The sequence below is a fragment of the Heterocephalus glaber genome, unplaced genomic scaffold, assembly GCF_053883595.1.
Source record: "Heterocephalus glaber isolate CG9 unplaced genomic scaffold, H.glaber_assembly_v1.0 deba00001689, whole genome shotgun sequence".
Taxonomy (NCBI): Eukaryota; Metazoa; Chordata; class Mammalia; order Rodentia; family Bathyergidae; genus Heterocephalus; species Heterocephalus glaber.
The window spans coordinates 5,253,250-5,269,641 of record NW_028258414.1 but is presented as its reverse complement, the minus strand read 5'-3'; the positions used below and the strand labels follow the sequence as shown (position 1 = coordinate 5,269,641).

Here is a 16,392-nt window from a genome sequence, read left to right as displayed (position 1 = left end):
CAAAACTGGGAAAATAATTTTATATCTTATTACTTTACTATAAGCTGTCAGTTTTATCTCATTTTTTTTCAGGAAAATTAATGTCAATTGCTTAAATAGTAGGGTCTCCAATAAATACTTACTGGATTAACCTACATTTTAGCAGTATTTAGTTAATGCTGGATTAACCTACATTTAGTTAATACTGGATTAACCTACATTTTAGCAGACATTGATGATTGATACATATTTTCAAAGTTACATGTCAGTGCAGCTATAAAATAAAACTGGTTGTTGTAAGTAGCTTTTGCTATACCATACATACCACTGACCTTGCTTGAAATAAAGTTTTCCTTATTTTTTTAAAAAGAAAAAGTCAGAGTTCAGCTTCCTGTCCATTTAGAGGGGAAGTAAAGGTGTATGTTGGTCCCATAGATACAAGAGACCAATCATGTAAGAAAGAATGGGAAAGAGATCCAAATGCCATATGAGATGAGAAGTTCCATGTCCAGGTGTCCTGCCGTTGTCCCTGGTGTGCCAGATTAATATTGTGTGCAAATGCATGGCCATGAGGGGCTGTCAGGGTCTAGGGGGAACTGTCTGTACCAGAAGGAGATGGAGAACCTTTTAGAGCTTTCAGTGATACAAAGGCATTTCTAGGGTGAGACTGAAGGTATTGGTGTTAAGGAAGAAATGGACAGTGGAGTTGGAGATGGGTATCTAGTGACAAGAGGGGAAGGGGATCAGAATGGAGAGGGGAGGATGGGGTGTAGTGAGAAGAGCTGGTGAGAATCGATATTCCTGCTCTAAGAGGGTTATCAATAGCAGGTTTGCTCTTCCCTTCTGGGGTAAAAGGAGGTACTGGAGGAAGTGAAAAATGCATGGATATGTATTGAAACTTTTATGGGGGTATGGTGGGATATTATTTTGGGGGTACTAGTGTCCCGGACTAGGGGGTTTAATAGAGGCCATTTTGTTGAGATGGGCAACCATTAGGCAGGCTGAATGTCTTAGGTTTGTCTTTCTGGCAGAGAAGATATTCATAGGTTGAGGGAGGGTGGGAATATAGAGCATGGCCCCTAACTTATGTGTTAGGGGGTGGGCAGTGCAGTGGGGAATACCTAAGAAAGAATGTAGGAAGCTCACTCCAGGTAGCACGCAGTACCCAGAGGGTGTCCATAAGGGGTGCCCTAATGCTTTCATGCCAGCCACAGAAACAGGAGAGTGGGCAAGTGCACACCGAAATTCGAGAACAGAAAGATTTATCCCAGTATTGAGAAGGAAAGAAGTGTCCTTGCCTGATAGCATCCCAATCACCCTGGCATCTGTGGACTCACTTTCCATGGAGGAAATGGATCCCAGGCACTGTCCATCCCCTGTTGTTAAAGCCAGCAGCTGAGCTAGATCATCAGAGATGGGCCAGGGCTTTTTTGTGAGAGCCGTTCTCGAGCCGGAAGGGCTTTGCTGCTGGGGACGGTCCATCTTCCAATGTCCCCACTGCCCACAGGCAGGGCATGGCTTGGTTTGAGAACAAGGGTTAAGGCAATTCTACCATTGCCACATCTGTAACAAGTGGTGGGAGGGGTGGTAGAGGCCCCTGCTGCAGGTTTGTGAATAGCAGAGGCAAGTGATTGGCATTTTTTTTGTATATCCTTTTATTGGTACATTTTAGGTGTACAATATAATGACATTCATCACTGGATATTTGCACCTTTACATACCCTCTTGGTTCTTATTTTTTCCCCCTTCCCCTGCCCTCTCTTCAACACCCCCCCCCAGCCCTCCCTATTTACAAGGACTTTGTTTCCATTTTTTCATTTTCTCATATTAATTCCTTTCCCTTCTTTCCTTTCCCCTACCCCTCCCACTTCCCCATCCTTTTTGCCCCTTTTCTTCCTATTTCATGTTATCTATTATACATTTTAGTCCTGATTTACACGTTCAGTCTCTCACACTAGAGAAACTATTCGGTATTTACACGTGAGTGTCCCATTTATTTCACTTAAGAGTATGGCCTCAATGTGCATCCATTTAGCAATAAATGTCTCTAATTTATCCTTTTTATTTTCTACCTTTTTTACTGAGTAGTACTCCATTTTATTTTTTAAAAACCCCACATTTTCTTTATCCAGTCTCCAGCTGATGGGCATTTGGGCTGTTTCCAAGTTTTAGCTATCACAAACTGTGCTGCTATGAACCTGGGCGCACATATATCACTGTGGTATGATTCTTTTAATTCTTTGGGGAAGATCCCCAGCAGTGGAATAGCGGGGTCAAATGGGACTTCCAGTCCTAGTTCTTTGAGGTATCACCATACCGATTTCCACAGTGGTTGCACCAGTCTACACTCCCACCAGCAGTGGAGCAGGGTTCCTCTTTCCCCACAGCCCCGCCAGCATTTGTTATTGGTTGATTTCATGATAGCGGCCATTCTTTCTGGGGTGGGGTGGAATCTCAGTGTTGTTTTCATTTGCATCTCTCGAATGACCAGTGATGTTGCACATTTTTTCATGTATTTATTTGCTATTTCTACTTCGTTGTGTGAGAAATGTCTGTTCATTTCAGATGCCCATGTTTGGATTGGGTCTTTAAATTTGGGAGGTCTGATCTTTTTAAGTTCTTTATAGATTCGAGATAGTAGACCTTTGTCTGAGAAAGAGCAGGTGAGGATTTTTTCCCACATTGTGGGTTGTCTCTTCACGCTGCTGGTGGTTTCTCTTGCTGTTCAGAAGCCTTTTAATAAGAAGAGATCCTACTTGTTGATTGTTTGTGCTAGTTCATGGGCAACTGAGGCTTTGTTCATAAAGTGTTTTCCTACACCAGTGTCTTCAAGGGTTCTACCTAACCTCTGTTCCAACTGGTTCAGAGTTTCTATTTTAATATTTAGATCTTTAATCCATTTTGATTTTAGTTTAGTGCATGGTGAGAGATATAGGTCTAGTTTTAATCTTTGGCAAGTTGAAACCCAATTTTTCCAGCTCCATTTATTAAAGAGCCTATCTTTCCTCCAGTGAGGGTGTTTGGCTCCTTTATCGAAGATGAGATGGCTGAGTGTGTCTGGCGTTGTTTCTGCATCTTCTAATCTATTACACTGGTCCTCAGGTCTGTTTCTTTGCCAGTACCATGCTGTTTTTATCACAGTAGATTTGTAGTAGAGTTGCAGGTGGGGGATTGTGATACCCCCTGCCATGTCTCTGTTACCTAGAATTGCTTTTGCTATTCTGGGTCTCTTCTTGTTCCAAATGAATTTTTGGATTGTTTTCTCAAGGTCTATGCTGCTGGGATCTCCATTGGAATTGCATTAAATCTATATAGCAGTTTTGGAAGTATGGCCATTTTCACTATATTAATCCTTCCTACCCAGAAGCAAGGGATGTCTGTCCATTTTCTGATATCATCTTCAATCTCTCTTTTCAGAGTGCCATAGTTTTCAGAGAAGAGGTCTTTGATTTCTTTTGTTAGGATGATTCCTAGGTATTTCAGTTTTTTGGATGCTATTGTGAAAGGAATTATTTGCCCTATTTCTCTGTCAGTGAGTCTGTCATTCGTGTAGAGGAAAGCTATTGATTTTTGTGTGTTGACCTTGTAACCAGCTACTTGACTGAATTTGGTTATTAAGTCTAGAAGACTTTTGGTGGAGTTCTTCGGGTCTTCTATATAGAGTATCATGTCATCTGCAAATAATGACAATTTGACTTCTTCATTACCTATCTTTATTCCTTTTATTTCTTTCTCTTGTCTAATTGCCATGGCTAATGTTCCCAGAACTATATTGAACAAGAGTGGTGATCGTGGACATCCTTGTCTTGTTCCTGATTTTAGTGTGAAGGATTTCAGTTTTTGACCATTTAGTATGATATTGGCTGTTGGTTTTTCATAGATGGCTTCTATCAGTGTGAGGTAGAGACCATCTATTCCAATTTTTTGTAGGGTTTTTATCATAAATGCATGTTGGATTCTGTCAAATGCTTTTTCTGCATCTATGGAGATAATCATATGGTTTTTTGTCCTTGGCGCTATTGATATAGTGTATTACATTGATTGCTTTTCACATATTGAACCATCCCTGCATCCCTGGGATGAATCCCACTTGATCAGGGTGTACGATCTTCTTGATGATCTTCTGCATTCTGTTTGCCAGTATCTTATTAAGGATTTTTGCATCTATGTTCATTAGTGAGATTGGCCTATAGTTCTCTTTTTCAGTTGGGTCTTTCTCTGCTTTGGGGATCAAGGTGATGCTTGCTTCCAGGAATGAATTTGGGAGTATTGCTTCCCTTTCAATTTCATTGAAGAGTTTCACCAGTAGTGGCAGCAGTTCCTCTCTAAATGTCTTGTAGAATTCAGCAGTGAAGCCATCAGGGCCTGGGCTTTTCTTAGTTGATAAGTTTTTTTATTACATTTTCAATTTCATTGGTTGATATTGGGTTGTTCAGAATTTTTAGGTCTGCTTCTTTCAACTTTGGTAATTCATATGTATCTAGGAATCTGTCCATTTCTTCTGTGTTGTCCATCTTATTGGTGTATAGGTTCTGGAAGTAGGTATTGATGATCCTCTGGATTTCTGCTGGGTCTGTTGTCATTTCACCCTTTTCATTCCTCATTGCATGGATTTGGGCCTTTTCTTTCCTTTTTCTGACAAGGTTGGCTAAGGGTTTGTCAATTTTGTTGATTCTTTCAAAGAACCAACTCTTGGCTTCATTAATTTTTTTTTTGTATCATTCTCTTAGTCTCCATTGCATTGATTTCTGCTCTGATCTTTATAATTTCCTCCCTTGTATGAGCTTTGGGGTTGTCCTGCTCTTCTTTTTCTAGAAGCTTGAGGTTCAGCATCAGGTTTTTAAATTGGGCTTGTTCTGTTTTCCTAATATGCGTATTCACTGCTATGAATTTCCCTCCTAAGACTACTTTCATTGTGTCCCATAGATTCCGATATGTTGTATTGTCATTGTCATTTAATTGAAGGAACTGTCTGATTTCTTTTTTAATTTCCTCTGTGACTCATTGGTTATTCAGAAGTGTGTTGTTCAATTTCCACGTGTTTATGAAATTTTTTGAGTTTCTTTTGCTATGGATCTCCAATTTCATCGCACTACGGTCTGATAATATACAGGGGATAACTTCAGTTCCTTTGCCCTTACTTAAACATGGTCTATGTGTGAGTATGTGGTCTATTTTTGAGAATGACCCATGTGCAGCTGAGAAGAATGTGTATTCTAATTTTGTGGGGTGGAAGACTCTGAAACATCTGTTAAGTTCATTTGTTCAAGAGTTCGATTGAGTTCTAGTATTTCATTACTTATTCTTTGCCTAGTTAATCCATCTATTTGTGACAGTGGGGTGTTGAGGTCCCCCTCTACAATTGTATTAATGCATATATGACTTTTCATGTCCATTAGTATTTGTTTTATATAGTTGGGTGCACTAGTGTTTGGTGCATAGATATTTATGATTGTCATCTCTTCCTCTTGGATTCTCCCCTTTACAAGGATGTAGTGTCCTTCTTCATCTCTCTTAATCAGTGTTGGTTTGAAATCTACTTGATCTGCAAAGAGGATAGCTACCCTGCTTTTTGGGGGGTTCCTGTCCCATGGAGTATTGTTTTCCACCCTTTAACTTTCAATCTATGAGTTTCCTTTTGAATGAAGTGTGTTTCTTGTATGCAGCATATTGTTGGATTTTGCTTCTTGACCCATTCTGCCAGTCTATTTCTTTTGATTGGTGAATTGAGACCATTAACATTGATGGTTATAACTGAAACGTATTGACTTGTCATTGCCATGACTTTTTCTTTTTGTTGGGTTCTCCCCCTTTACATTTAATTTCTTGTCATGCCAGATGGGTTCATTCTGCTTTGCTTCCTGGGGTTGTGATCCTCATTGTCTGTTCCTAGGATAGTGTCTAAAATTTTTTGGAGTGCTGGTTTGGAATTCATGAAATTCCTAAGGTGTTCTTTGTCATGAAAGTATCTTATTTCTCCATCAATTTTGAGAGATAGTTTTGCAGGGTACACAAATCTGGGTGGGAGGTTATTTTCCTTTAGGGCTTGGAATATATCACTCCAACCTCTTCTTGCCTTGAGGGTTTGAATTGTGAAGTCTGCTGTGATTCTGATGGGCTTTCCTTTGTATGTGATTTGTTTCTTTTCTCTAACTGCTTGTAGAATTTTGTTCTTCTGTTGTGTTTCTGGAATCTTAACAATTACATGCCTATGTGTAGATGTTTTTTTGATCAAGGCTATTTGAAGTCCTATATGCCACACTTATCTGTATTTCAAGTTCTTTTCCCCTGCTTGGGATGTTTTCTGCCATTACTTCTGTGAGCAGTTTTTTTTTATGTCATCTGCACTCTCTCATGTTTCTTCATTGACTCCAATCAGTGTTATGTTATTCTTCTTTGCATTGTGTAGCAGCTGCTGAATTGATTTCTCATGGTTCCTTACAATTTTAAAGAAAATTTTCTTTTCTTGGTCACTAATTGCAATCTTTTCCTGTATATCTGGAATTCTGTTCTCACATTTGCTATTTCTGCTGTGTAACCTTTCAGTGGAGATTTTAATCTCCTGGAAATCTTTTTGCATCTGTTTTATGGATTCCATTTGTTTCCTATGTTGGGATTCCATCATGTTCCTCAGCTCCTCTATTTTTTTTATTTGTGTCCTCTCTAGATTTATTAATCATGTCTTGCACTATGGGCACATTCTCTGCTGTTATGTAATAAATTATTTCTGATTTCATTTTTTCCAGATCCTCTTTTGTTGCTAGTTCAGGGAGTCCAAGTGAGTATCAGAGTTTTCCATCTTGTTTCCCTTTGCAGTTGCTCTAGGTGATCTGGAAGTGTGGTTCTGAGGCTTGTTTACGTGTCTTCTCATTTTTGACGGGGCGGTGGGGGGGTGTGCTCCTGATGTCTGTGTGGCTTACCTCCTCTGTGCTGAGAGCTGTAGCATGCTGACCTGGAAGCCTCCTCTGTGCTGGGAGCTGTGGCACGCTGACTAAGTGATTGACATTTTGATTTAATTTGGGTTTTTGGGGGGTCCTTTGCTCATTCTCCTGGTTATTAATGTAGGAGCTAGCATTTATAAGTTTATTTCTTGGGGTCTGAAGTCCCTCTTCCAAATTTTGAAGGTTTTTTCTTTTTCTTTTTCTTTTTTTGTAGCAGATATCAACAAAATTTTATTTATAAAGTTGTTCAAACTCAGGGAAAATTCTGGTTCCCTTTCTATGAACTATGAAATGTTGGGGACAGAATGCTCTTTCATCTCAAAAAAATCAGGTTTTGGATGACAGCTTTTCAACATAAAATAAAGACAAAATCAAGTTGAAATATATGAAACACTTTTCTAGTCCATATATACTTGGATAATCTTGTAATAAGTTTCTTCAGCAACTGACAGTGTTGAAAGAAAATCTGTCTTGGAGTAGTGTTCTAAGAAGTCATTAGCAGCAGTGGTAGCAGTATTAGTAGCACTTCCAGAATCTATAAAATCCCAAAGCTATTGCCAAGCAAGTAAACACTGAGGCTGCAAGATAATGAATTGTCTCAAGTTTGTTAGACTCCGTCAGTGTTTTTAAGGAAGCAATTTCAGTGTCAATTTTATTACTGGTCTCTGAAATAACACTTTTGGTTTGGGTATCCTTTCTGGTAAATTCTGTGCTTGCTTCCATAAGTTGCTTTTCTTGATCTATAAACATATCTGTTACTCTGCTTCGTTCTAGGTTGATGTCCAGTTTATTATCTGCTCTGATTCAGCTGATTTCATGTATCAGTTGTTGTTTAACTTGATCTAATTCAATTTTCATTTTGTCATTCTCTGCTCTCAGATTTGCAAATTCACTTTTTTCTAGGATGACCATATCTTTCCTGATAGAATCCAAATGAGCCATTAGCTGTTGAACTGTTATTTCCTGTTGCACCTGAGTGACCATCTCCTTATAGATAGTATCCAGGCTGACATTAGATAAAGTGGTTAATGCTGATACAATTGTTTCTGCTTGTGCTTTGTCAAATCCATGAGTTTCTAAATCCCGAATCAATGCATGGGTATCAAAAGTTAATTTCCTTTGTTCTAAAGGAGTTATGTCCACTGGTCTCCTATCATATCCTTCCTTGCTTGTGGTGGTCAAGAAATCTCTCTGCAAGGGCCGGGGATTTAGCTCAGTGGTTCCGTTGCCTGCCTTGCAAGTGCAAGGTCCCGAGTTTGATCCCCAGTACAAAAAACAAAACAAAACAAAACAAAAACCAAACCAAATTCAAAGTGTAAGAAATCTCTCCGCAGGGCCGGCGAGAAATGCCCATGTGGATTTGAAACCCAACGGCCTTCGCTGCTATCAGAGTGCAAGAGGTGCCAAGCCCAGCGACACCTCATGTTCTCAGCTTCCCAAGGGGCAGTGAAGCTTTTTTTCTAATATCAGGAGCAGACTGGGAAATGAACTAGAGTTCGAGATATAGCTGTCCTTCCTTGGATTTTGGTTTTACATTAGTATTTTATAGGAGGGACATAAAAAGAACCAAATTTTCATCAGGTCCTTGAGACATTTCTATACAAGATTTCTCTGAGAAGGATCCCAGGTGCTGTTCAACCTGAGCCAATTTGTTCATGGGAAAAAGGGACACGGACATGTACTAATCCATCCACTGTCACTGGTCCAAAAGGGAAGTGGAAGAGGGGTGGGGAGAGGAGGCTGCTAATTTAAGCCTGAAGATTTAAAACGATGAGCCCTAGAAGATAAACACAGAGGTAAGCACAACAGCCCAGTGGTCAAAGATTACAAAGCAACCCTGACTCAGAAGAGCTACAATCCCCTCCAAACCCCACATAAACTCTCTGGCTTTAAGAGAGCCACTGTTCTGGTCTAATGCCAATAAAGCCTGTCCTCTACTGTGGAGTTTGCCTACCTTCCTCTTTTTCCTAACACTTCCCATTTTCAGGACATAGATACTGATTTGTCAATTTGTGATCTCATACAAGATTCTTTATTCAGTTAATAGCATATATTTTCCATTTTCACCATGTCAGGTTCTAATGGCTAATAAATTATCTGGATCTTTGTTACATAAATCACCCCAATCCTTCTTTGGAAAGATTGTAGTATAAATAGAGAGAATGAATGTGTTTTCTGGAAGGAGAGGGACTCTTGCTGAAAATGGCACAGCACTACTATGCATAGCTAGTGCATAATTCCCTGTTTATGAAAACTTCATGCTTTAGTATTAGGTCCTGGTTTAATTGATAAGATGCATACATTTCAACTCAAGGCCTTGGATCCAGTGACTCTTTCTCTCTTTCTTTGTTACCTAAGGGGGAACTGGTTCTGGGAAAATGGCTTTGGGTTTTTTTCTTTTCTGGGAAAATAGAGAACCCCACACTATAGTGAAGTTGTACACATGTATGACAATGATGAGCCAGGTAGATCTGGGCTTGAGTCCCAGCTCTGCTCTTACAGGATGTGACACTTTGGACAAATTATTTTTCCTTTGCAACCCTCGTTTTCTCCATCCCTCTCTTCTACATGGGGTTGTTTAGATAAGATAAAGTATATGAAGCATGTAACATGATGCCTACCTAATACGTAATCAGTAAATGTTAATATTATTGAGACAGTTTCTTTGTCATAATTTCAAAGCCTTGAATATGAATGATAGTGGACTTTGAACAGTAATTAGGCACACACTAATAAACAACCAGAGAGATCCGAGTCTCCACTGAAGGCTTGTTTTCCACTTTCTGCCAAATGTAATTTAGGAATCCTCCCAGGGATTTAGCTCAGTGCCACCGCACCTGCCTGGCAAGCACAAAGTCCTGAGTTCGATCCCCGGTACCAAAAAAAAAAAAAATCCTGAAGGAAGTTGGACCTCTGTGGCTCCAGTTTGCAGCTATGGGCTCAAGTGAATGACCAACTGGTGTGCATCCCAGGGTAAGTAATTTCCCTGAATCTTATTTCTCGTCTATAGAACACTGATTCATGGGAAACCAATGGCTTTGATAGGGACTGTGTAGTTCCATAGATATGGAAGTGTGGTGGCCCAGTCACCCAAATCCCAAATCCTGCTTCCAGTGGCATTCAGTGGATAACATGTCTGTGTTTCTGTCGTAAAGGCTCTTGGGAGCACAGAAGCCATTTTTATGGAGGTTTAATTTGAAATGAGCTGCATCTCCCTCAGGACATGACACAGGTATATTCCTCAGCAGATCGAACTCTTTTCCCATGCAGATCAGCCTCATGAGCCAGAGGGAAATCATCCTATCAGAGACTGAAGGGACACCTCTGCCAGCAAGGTTGGTTTTAGCAGGAATGGTTGTGGCTCTCTGGCTCCAGTGACTGCATATCAATTGATATTTGTCCCATCAAAAAGGCATATACTATGCCACAATTTAGCTCAGGGTTGCCTCACAAGCGCAAGGTCCCAAGTTTGATCCCCAGTACCAAAAAAAAAAAAAAAAAGAAAAAAAAAGAAAGGCATATACTAGAAAACAGTAGTCAACTGAGAACAAAGCAGTTGTTGTTAACATAGAGGAAACATTCACACTTCTTAGCTTTAAGGACTTAAAAGTAATAGGTTGTATTCTAAAGCAAGGACAGTAGAAAATACTTAATGGTACACTGAGGTGTTTTAAGAATTAACATTCTGGGCATCAAGTGCTATACACACAGTGCCTAACATACCATAGACTTGGTGAATTATGTAGAACTGAGAAAGTGAATGGAGGGAAGAAGGTAGAGGAGGACGAAAGGAAGGGAAGGAAAAAATTAGCCAAAAAATGGCTAAGACTTCAGATACGTGGTCTACAAATCATAGCTTGAATGACTTTAGATAAATCTCTTAATCTGAGCCTCAGTTTCTCCTCTGGTAAACAGAAACATCTGCCTCACTGGTTTATTGTGAGAAAGAAATCAAATAACGTAGTTAGAAAGATATGTGGTTGCAAGCACCTGATAGTCATAAGACATGAATTGTAAATCAGCATCAACTCAGAGCAATATATTTCATCAAATATTTACCGAGCCCTTCCTCTTTGCCTGGGATTGTACCCAGGTGCTGGAATTGAATGAGAGATGAATACACCAGGAAGGCTTGTTGCTTGGAATATGGCAACTAGAATGGAGGCAGATCCAGGTTCTGTGTTCTAGGACTTTTATTTATTTACTCTCTCTTCATAAGAGGTTCCCTAAACTCCATTTTGGTTGTATTGCCCCAGCCTTTGCTCATAGGAAGCTCACAGTCCACTAAGAGGAGCAAAACCCCCAAATTCCAAAGCAGCAAGGTAAATGTAACCATAGTGGTGAGCAGAATATGCACGAGGGAACAAGGAGGGCTGCTGAACTGAAGGGAAGGGATGTGGGCTGACTCATGGAAAATAAACAGGCATTCCCACAGAAAGGAAAAACAGAAAGGTTATGGTAGATAGCGGGAGACGCGCGCAAAGGCAAATAGGAGTTTCTAGTTCCAGATTCCGCTGAGCTCTATCTCTTTTTAAGCTTGCTGACCTTTCTTCAAGTCCCCATGGGATTTCGGCCTTATTATCTCAGGAAGTGAAGGTTAGGTTAGGTGGTGGCAAGCCGCAACTCAGATTTTTGGTAAAGTGCTTTCTATCTGGATACCTCCACGCTAGCACAGAGAGAAAAAGGGGCAGCTTTGAAATCCTCAAGAGTTATTTTTAGGGCGAGAGTCAGAAGCCCCATATTTGTGACAGTCATGATGACAGGCAGAACCTGCAGCCATTGAGAAGTTTTTGCTTACATTAATTCACCCATTTTGCCAGTACTTGAGTGTGGCCCAGTGTCTTTAAGGAGATCACAGGCCAGCAGAGTGAGTCAGACGCTACACAAGGTACAGAGAGAGCCCACACTTGGTGGGACTTACAAGTTTTTGACGTTATGATGCTGCAAAAGGTACCCATACGGAAACCAGGCGTGGTGGCACTCGTCTGTCACCCCAGCACTCCAGAGGCTAAGTTAGGAGTATCGCCAGGAGTTCGAGGCCTGCCTGGGCAAGTGAAGTCCAGACTGGCCTGGACTACATGGCAAGACCGTGTCAAAAAACAAACAAAATCAAAATGTACCCATACAACTATTCTGTTTTTCATTTTCAGTACAGTATTCAATGAGATACGAGCTATTTAACACTTTATTATAAAATAGGCTTTACATCAGATGATTTTGTCCAGCTACAGGTTGATTGATGTATTCTAAACACGTTTAAGGTAGGCTAGGGTATTCTCGACTTAATAAAATTTTCAATCCAGATGTAACCCCATCATTGTAAGTCCAGAAGCATCTGTAGTTGGAAACTGGTACCTTCCTGTCTGCACAAGGTGAGTGCGTGGGGGCAAGAAAGGAAGCCCCAGGACCTGCAGGTCACAGAAAGGGTGGGTGACAGGCTTGTCTCCTAGCCAAATGGAACTTCCGGCTTCCGCATCCTGCTTCACTTTCTCCACGAGGCCACACACAAGTTTTCAGCTGCCAGCAGGGCGCCCTCTCTTCCCCTGCAGCTTTCCTCCGGCTTGGATAAGGCGCTCCCCGCGGCCACAGCACAATTAGGTCCCAGGACGCCTGCGACAGCTTTGCTCAGACCTGAGCAGCCAATGTGGGGCGGCCGGCGAGGGAGGCCCAGGCCTGCTGGGAGGCGGGACCCAGCCCGGGTATAAGAGAGCAGCACCGCTGTCCCTATTGCAGTGCTGAAGCCGGCGCCCCAGCTGCCACCCGGAGGTCTCCGGCTCTGAGCTCGAAACCAGACCAGAGGGCTCGAAGAAGAGGGCAAGGTCTGCATTCTGTTTATTCGCGCCTCGAGCATCAGCCAGTGGAAGGCAGAGTGGGCGCGCGGGTGGGCGCGAGGGATACCCAGCAGCTCCGGGCACCCAGACCCAGCTGTTTCTCTCCCTGCAGGAGCTCGTCCCCTCGCCGCTGTCGGCCCGGCCTTCGAGGATGCGGCTGCTCGGGAAGCTGCGCTCCTCGGCTCCAGAGCCCGCCTGCTCCAACGTGCTCACCCCGGGTCGCATCCCCGAGTTCTGCATTCCGCCGCGGCTGCCCTCACCCGGCCTGCCGGAGCTCCCGCCGCCCGCCGGAGTCCTGCCGCGCCGCTGCGCCGCCGAACCAGACCTGTGGCCGCGCGCGACCGACTGGGACCCGCGCTCGCAGGCGGCGCTCTCGCTGCCGCACCTGCCCCGCGCCCGCACCGCCTACGGCTTCTGCGCGCTGCTCGAGAGCCCGCACACGCGCCGCAAGGAGTCGCTCTTCCTCGCGGACCCTGCGCCGCGCCCCCGGGCCCGCTCCTACGGCGGCGGCGGAGACGGGCTCCTCGAGCCCCCGCGGGCCCCGCGCGCAGGCCCGGCCGCTCCCTGCCCGCCCCGGGACGCGCCCGCCCCGAGGCCCCGCCGCCGCCACCGCCTCCGCCTTCTGCGCGCCCCCGACGGGCTGCTCAGCCGCGCGCTGCGGGCCCGGAGGAGTCGCGGCCCGGCCCGCGCCCGCTCGGTCTCCAGCGGGGACGGCGACGACGGCGACGAGCGCGACGCCCGCGCGCGGTCCCCGACCCCGGCCGCCGAGCGCCTGGAGCCCGAGGGCGCCGAGGCCCTGGACGCCGACTCCTGCGCGCGCGGCGGGCGGCTCCGCCTGAGGCTGCTGCGCACCAAGAGCCCGGCCGCGGGCGCCCCCGAGCCCCGAGCCTCCGGCCGCCGCCTCCGCCTGGGCCTGCGGCCGCCGGGCACCACGCGCGAGCAGCGCCTCCTGGTGCTCGGCCCGAGTCGCGGGGCCGCTCTGGACTCGGACTTGTGCTGCGAGGCGGCCGCGGGGGACCCGGTGCGCCGCCAGGCCGTGCGCGTCCCGGCCGAAGACACGGGCCGCCCGCGGAGCCGGCGCTCGCTTCTGCTGGGCTGAGGACCCGCCCCCCAGGGCCTCGCACACTGACCGCTGTTTTGTACAAAATAAATATTACTTATTCTTTTTTTATATAAGATTTTACTTTATTGATCTTTTAGTTCCTCGGCGTCCATTTTTGTCGTGATTTAGTTATAAGAGAATGAAAAACTAATGACTCTCCCTCTATTCATAACATCCCACTCTTTCCAGTTCATTTTCATGTTCAGAGGAATAAGGAGTTGGTTTGTACTGGAAGAAAGAAAGGAAGAACACCCTTCTACTTCGTTTGTTCTGCTGTGTGCAAATGCTAGACTGTTAATGAGTTTAAAATTTCATTGACAATCATGCTCAACACTAAGATCTCTATGCACAGCTTTGTACAGCGAAGTGACACAAGTGATAGGCGTGTTTGTGTCGGCAAGAGAGTTCCTTTCTTACTGCAAAAAATAAATAAAAACCCCCAAACAGCGTTCTTTTGGAAGGGAATTGTTCAAAAATTGCTGAGGAAGAGGAAAATGAAGTGGAGGACGTTCCAGCAGACGGTGGTGGGCAATAGATACTCTCAACGTCTATTCCTTCCCCAGAAGGGGCCCAGGGAAGACTTTTTCTGCCTCTGTAAGCAAGATGGTATTTTTTGTGGCATGATTCCCCCTTAGCTATGTATCTAACTTACAGAATAGTTAGCTTTGCAGTAGGATTTCCCGGATGACTTGAAGTGTAAATTGTCATTCTCTTGAATGCTGGGTTCTAACCCAAGGTTTTAAAATCCAATTTATTTTCATTTGTTGATTCAATAACTAGATCAGCATCCACTGGAAACTGAATATAGGCAGAGGGCTTACCCTTGACTGTAGATGACCTTGATGCCATGTAAAAAGAGATATATACAGCAGTGTTTTTTTTTCTGTCATTTGCTGCAGGTCTGAACTGAGACAAATTAGGTCATCTTCTAGGCCCTCATTTTCTTCATCAGTGAAGTGGGGTAATATCTGCTCCCCTCCCAGGGTTTCTGCCTTAGTCTCCAAACACCTCTTGAATACCTGTTAATGTCGAAAGCAGAGCTCAGCTGTGCATGCTGGCTCATGCCTGTAATCTCAGCACTTCGGAGGCTGAGACAAGAGGATTGCTGTGAGTTCAAGGCCAGCCTGAATTATAGAGCCAGAACCTGTCTCAAAACAAAGCAAAGGAAAAGGCAAGGCATGGGACATCTGCAGCACATCAAAACTTACTGAGAAACTTATCTCCAGGAACATTCCACTGTTAACACGATAGCCCTTTCCCATTTTAACATAACTAGTTGCAGAATGATCTAGAAGAGGTGAAGGTGTTGTTGGAAAAGGCCACTAGGAAGAGAGTACGAGATGCCCTGATGGCTGAAAAATCCAAGGTGGAAACAGAAATAAAGAATAAGGTGCAACAGGGCCGGGGATTTAGCTCAGTGGTTTTGCCGCCTGCTGTGCAAGCGTAAGGACCCGAGTTCGATCCCCGGCCCCCCCCCCGCCAAAAAAACAACAACAAGAACAACAACAACAACAACAAAATAAACAAAAAATAAGGTACAAGAAAAATCACAAAAGAAACCAGAATTTCTTGACAATGAAAAACCAGCTGCTGTGGTTGCTCCCATCAGAACAGGATATACTTTGAAAATCAGTGATTATGGATGGGATCAGTCAGATAAGTTTGTGAGAATCTACATTACCTTAACTGGAATTCATCAAGCTCCTGCTGAGAATGTGCAGGTGCATTTCACAGAGAGGTCATTTGATCTTTTGGTGAAGAATCTAAATGGGAAGAGTTACTCTACGATTGTGAACAATCTCTTAAAACCCATCTCAGTGGAAGGCAGTTCAAAAAAAATCAAGACCGATACAGTTCTTATCTTACGTAGAAAGAAAGCAGAAAACACGTGATAGGAATACTTGACTCAGGTCGAAAAAGAATGTGAAGAAGAAGAGCCATCCTACGATGCTGAAACAGATCCTAGAGAGGGATTAATGAATGTTCTAAAGAAAATTTATGAAGATGGAGATGATGATATCAAGTGAACCATTAATAAAGCTTGGGTGGAATCAAGAGAGAAGCAAGCCAAAGGAGATACAGAATTTTGAGACTTTTAAGTCCTTTTGAGAACTATTGTGTGGAAATACTGCTATTTCCAATGAGGGAATGTTGGTGAGCTGCACATATAAATTTGACAGATAACTACAAAGCCTTCAAAGTAAAGGCAATGAATTCTCCATTTCTTATTGGAGGATTTATTTAAATAAGATATGCATATTAAACATTTCCTCCAAAGATTGTTTCATATTATACCCTTTTAAGGAAGGGTTATATGGTATTCTCATTGAAATATAAAAACCAAGTCTTGGGGCCGGGGATTTAGCTCAGTGGTTCTGCCACCTGCCTTGCAATTGAAAGGATCCGAGTTTGATCCCTGGTCCAAAAAAAACAAACAAACACACCGAGTCTTGTCTAAAAAGAACAATATGTTATGTGTGTTTTTGTTCAGCTAGGAGGTAGAAAATAAAAGCATTTGTTTTCCCGTAAGTTGCAGATG

The 16,392-nt window shown here is 43.5% G+C and overlaps 1 protein-coding gene and 2 pseudogenes across 1 annotated transcript; 2 read left to right on the top strand and 1 right to left on the bottom strand.

Moving 5' to 3' along the window:
* The first annotated feature begins 6,314 nt into the window (after nucleotides 1-6,314).
* LOC101716526 (calcyclin-binding protein-like) lies at nucleotides 6,315-16,035 on the top strand (annotated as a pseudogene).
* On the bottom strand, nucleotides 7,222-8,123 carry LOC101715836 (coiled-coil domain-containing protein 90B, mitochondrial pseudogene; annotated as a pseudogene).
* On the top strand, nucleotides 12,089-13,879 carry C2cd4b (C2 calcium dependent domain containing 4B). The gene is made up of 2 exons (XM_087199018.1): nucleotides 12,089-12,739; nucleotides 12,864-13,879. The coding sequence occupies exon 2, from the start codon at nucleotides 12,903-12,905 to the stop codon at nucleotides 13,848-13,850; it is 948 nt and encodes a 315-aa protein (XP_087055144.1). The 5' UTR covers nucleotides 12,089-12,739; nucleotides 12,864-12,902; the 3' UTR covers nucleotides 13,851-13,879.
* Nucleotides 16,036-16,392: the final 357 nt, after the last annotated feature.